At 42.5% G+C, this 4337-nt stretch overlaps 1 protein-coding gene across 1 annotated transcript in view; it reads left to right on the forward strand.

Moving 5' to 3' along the window:
• LOC111028790 (protein sax-3-like) overlaps positions 1-4337 on the forward strand; it is a 75219-nt gene that overhangs the window by 40178 nt on the left and 30704 nt on the right. The window contains exon 2 of the mRNA XM_022307546.1: positions 1667-1972. Coding sequence (XP_022163238.1) covers positions 1667-1972 — 306 coding nt within the window. The remainder of the gene's footprint in view (positions 1-1666; positions 1973-4337) is intronic.

Raw genomic sequence — 4337 nt, forward strand, 5'->3', positions numbered from 1 at the left:
TAATAATGTAACTTTCCGCGATTGCGAATTCATGTGTTCCCCATCGCCGCGGGGACGTTTCGAATCGCACTGTTCTCTCGTCGCAGTCGTCGTCAGTCCTCACCTCTCGCCATCCAGCGACGTTTTTTTTTTCTTCTTTTCATCCCTCCGTACGCCGACCCTCCCCTACCGCCGACAAAAGACGTTCTAGTGGGATATGATATTATACGTGTATGATGTGTATTGTGTATACACACGGGCGCACGGCACGGATACGCCTGTGATCCACTACAACACGTACGCGTACAACACACTGCACGGCATAATAATAATAATAATAATAATAATAATAATAATAATAATAATAATAGTAGTGATGACTGCGACGACAATGAAAGCCGCCGGCGATGCGGGGGGAGAGATGTTAATTTAAAACGCGCCCGCCGGCTGCACTGCGGCAGAGATGAGCTTCGGAAGCGCGTATTATGTATACAAATAAATAAATAAATATGATATACATATACATATATATATATATTATATATATACGATGTTTGGAGTATATTATATATATATATATGTTTCGTGTTCAGACCTGTATAACGTGCGAGCGCCACTCTGTCCGTATGCACGCATACATGATATCGCCACTTGACCGGCGGCGGAGCAAAACACGAACGCCCACCCATGCCCACCCACCACAACCACTGTCCGCCAACGCACCCTTCTGATTCGGCGAATATTATTATTATTATTGCGTTCGCCGCGTAAATTAAAAAAATAAAAAATAAACGCCAGAACAAAAATGTTTTCACGATTTTTGTTTTTACAAGTGTCTCCACGTGCGCATCATACGAACGTCACAGTGTCAACACACTCGTGCGTGTGCCGCGCGATCTGCTCGTCGCCGCCGAGGTTATTTTTAATCGGAATAATAAACAATGTATTAAAATATTATATCACGATATTATAATGATGGTACGTTTTTTACGCCGCATACACACACACAGTTCACCGAGTAGTCGACTGTCATAAACGGACCTTTTAACTATTTTTATTTTTTTTTTCACCCGAAATTCACCACTCCGGCGTCATTAGTAATATAATATTATAATGTAAATGTTATTGAAATAAAGCAAACGGATATTGCACAGCTCATGCACACCCGCCGACTCGTCCAGTTCTCGTCAGAGGGGTGCTGATGATGATTTCCACCTCACGAGTCGTCGTCGAACTTTCAAACATGTATTATTATTATTATTATACATATAAACGCGGGGCGATTCTCGTTCTAAATAATATAATAGTGTGCACATAACATATTATTATTATATTATGCTCTTCGCTGCGTATTAACATTCACGGCAGCACAACAACTGCTATATAGGCGCTCGCACCCGCCGTCGAGAGTTTTCGCTATTGATTTTACCACTCGAGGATGATGCTGTTTTCCGCGATATTTTTTTCTCTTCCGTAGGACATCCGCGGAAGCTGCGGCGGTTCTGAAGCGGTTAAACTTTGCCAATAACGTGTGTCGCATGTGCGCGTTATAACACTATACGGACGTAACGATAACGGTGTCGTACGAATATCTAATAATATTTAAAAATTATCGCCACACGCACCGCAGAATAATTATTGCACACAAAATATGTTAACCGTTGTTTTATTCCTTGTTTGTTCGCAGACGTCCTGTGCGGACGGGCACCTCGGATCGTCGAACATCCCACCGACATGTCGGTCGGTCTGCACGAGCCGGCCACGCTCAACTGCAAGTCCGATGGTCAGCCGCAACCGGAAGTCCGGTGGTACCGGGACGGACGTCCCGTGGACGTAGCAACCAGCGTCCGCAAGGCCCTGTTGCCGGATGGGTCACTGTTGTTCCTGGAGGCGTCGCAGGGCAAGCGCGACTCGGACTCCGGTACGTACTGGTGCATCGCCCACAACGCTTTCGGCGAGGCCGTCAGCAGAAAAGCCAACCTGGTCGTCACATGTAAGTACTTAAACCAGCCACTTAGATATATTCGATCATACGATGAATAAAACCATTATGGGATCATTTATCAGTATTTTCGCGAGGTGACATTAGGAATTCGGGAATTTTTTTTTTGGGAGGGGGGAGGGGGTATAGTAGAATTAGATGCATCAAAATCCAGTTTACAGTATCATTGAAAGAAGGCAAAGACAAAGTCAATAACTAAGATGAAAACTACCTAATGAACATCTATTTGGTAATTCACCGTAAATAATAATGATTCTAAAAATCAAATTTCTTGTCTTGTCTTGTCTTGATTAGAAAAATATCTTGTCCGCTGACCACCATTTGATGGCACCTGATATATTATATATGGTATAACACGACAGCAGGATCTAAAAAAATGCTTCATATAATATTATTATTGTTAACGTTTTGTCGATCAATCAAATACGTCAACTGATGAAGTTGTAAGTACGTATAATGACTAGTCTGATCAAATCGTATTGCCGTCGTTAAACGTTTCGGTTGTGTTTTATTTTTATCAGAGGACAAAAAGAACATTTTTAAGTGTAGGCCGCCCAAAAGTGAAATATTGGTTGATTTAATTACAAACCATTTGCGCGTGTAAAGAGATAACACAATATATCACATGTATAAAAATATCAATTACGCATAATGCGTATTATATTTCATTAGTCTATAGTGTGGGTGTTGTTACTGCGCCGAATTAAAACGTAGCCATCGTATTAAATTATTGGGTACATGCGCTTATTATTTGATGTTCAAGAGCAAAACGTTATTTTAATCTTATCGAGAACATTGAACTTTCAGTAAGTGCAAACAACAGAATATTACACAAGAATAGAAAACCGTAAAAACATCTTGACCGAGTGCACGTTAGAAACAGACGAAACTTCAAATGATCGGTCATCTTCAGTAGTAGTCCCCGTTCTTATTATAGAATACGGTTTTAAGTACACGTCTGCATTGTGTGCGGCGTGATGGCATCATTAATCAAAGAGCAAACGCCCCGAGGGGAAAAAATGTACACGTAAAAGCCGAAACTTTAACGATTTAATCGATTCAATATTGTTTCAAAAGTTTCGAGTGTATGTATAAGAGCTCATTGACAATTTTTTCCTTTTAATACCATAATAATATATTATATAATACGTTTCCGGCATTGTCGGAGCAATGCGGCAGTCCGATGAAAAAAAAGAACACGAGACTTTGGGCAAATCGGAGCACCCGCGCTCCATCTCGTTAATTTAAAATATATATTTATCATGCATATTATATAATTAATTTTTTGTCGATCCGATCGTCGCGCACCCCGCCATTAATTAAACAACGTTTGATCGCCGGTAATTAAAGTCCATTAAGTATTTTTTTTTTTTTTTTTAATGCATACTCGCACTCCGAGATCAGGCCGCAGGTGTATGATAATATATTATATTATTACACCCGACCGAATCGCATTAAAATCGTAAATTAATGTTCACGTCACACCAGCTCGGGATTATATCATTTTGTTCTCCGCGGTGCTTAACTTACACAGCGACCGAATTACACGCATATCGCCTCCGACTATCGAAACACGCGTTATCGACCCGTTACTTCCGGCCGACTTGGCTCATTCCGCAAACGTCTCATTTTTTTGGGAATGTATAATATACGATTTCGATACACAGGCGTGCACACACGCACACACACACACACACATACACACACACACACACACACACACACACACACACGCGGCACACACGTCGTTGAACACGTCGCGATTGACCTTTATCGGGCGGGCCCCCGTTCGTTCATAATAATTAAAATCTGTTCCGGCACATAAAATACCGGAACCAAATCGCGTGACGGCGGAGCGGAGCGTCGCCGTCGTGCAGTTGTCGTGTCGCGATCGGATCCGTCCGCGCCGTAATGGCGTAGTCAGCTGCCGCCCCGTGGTCGCAGTGCGTTTCCCACCACGGAACCATGGTATATACCTACCCTCCGAGCCGCCCCAAAACGCTATAAACCATAGCGGTAACAATAATAATAACATAATATAATACATCGTCAACGAGGAGACGTCCGGAGAACCGCGAACGATAACTATGAGTATTATTATCGTCTGCACAGTCGTCGTGACACAATCGTCGCGTCGAGTGGTGCTCGCGTGGTATTATATAATATTTATTTCGGGGCCCCGCGAGCCTCACTCCCCCTCGGACGGCTGTCGTCGACAATAAAATAATGTAATATTATTATTATTATTATTATATACAGTGCGGATTCAATCCGCCTACAGCTCTTTAATTCGCACGCGTGTTTGAATTTGACAAAAACGTTTGATGGCCGCCGAAAGTGGTGTCTGGGCCGGGGG

Source organism: Myzus persicae, unplaced genomic scaffold, assembly GCF_001856785.1.
Source record: "Myzus persicae strain clone G006 unplaced genomic scaffold, MPER_G0061.0, whole genome shotgun sequence".
NCBI classification, from domain to species: Eukaryota; Metazoa; Arthropoda; class Insecta; order Hemiptera; family Aphididae; genus Myzus; species Myzus persicae.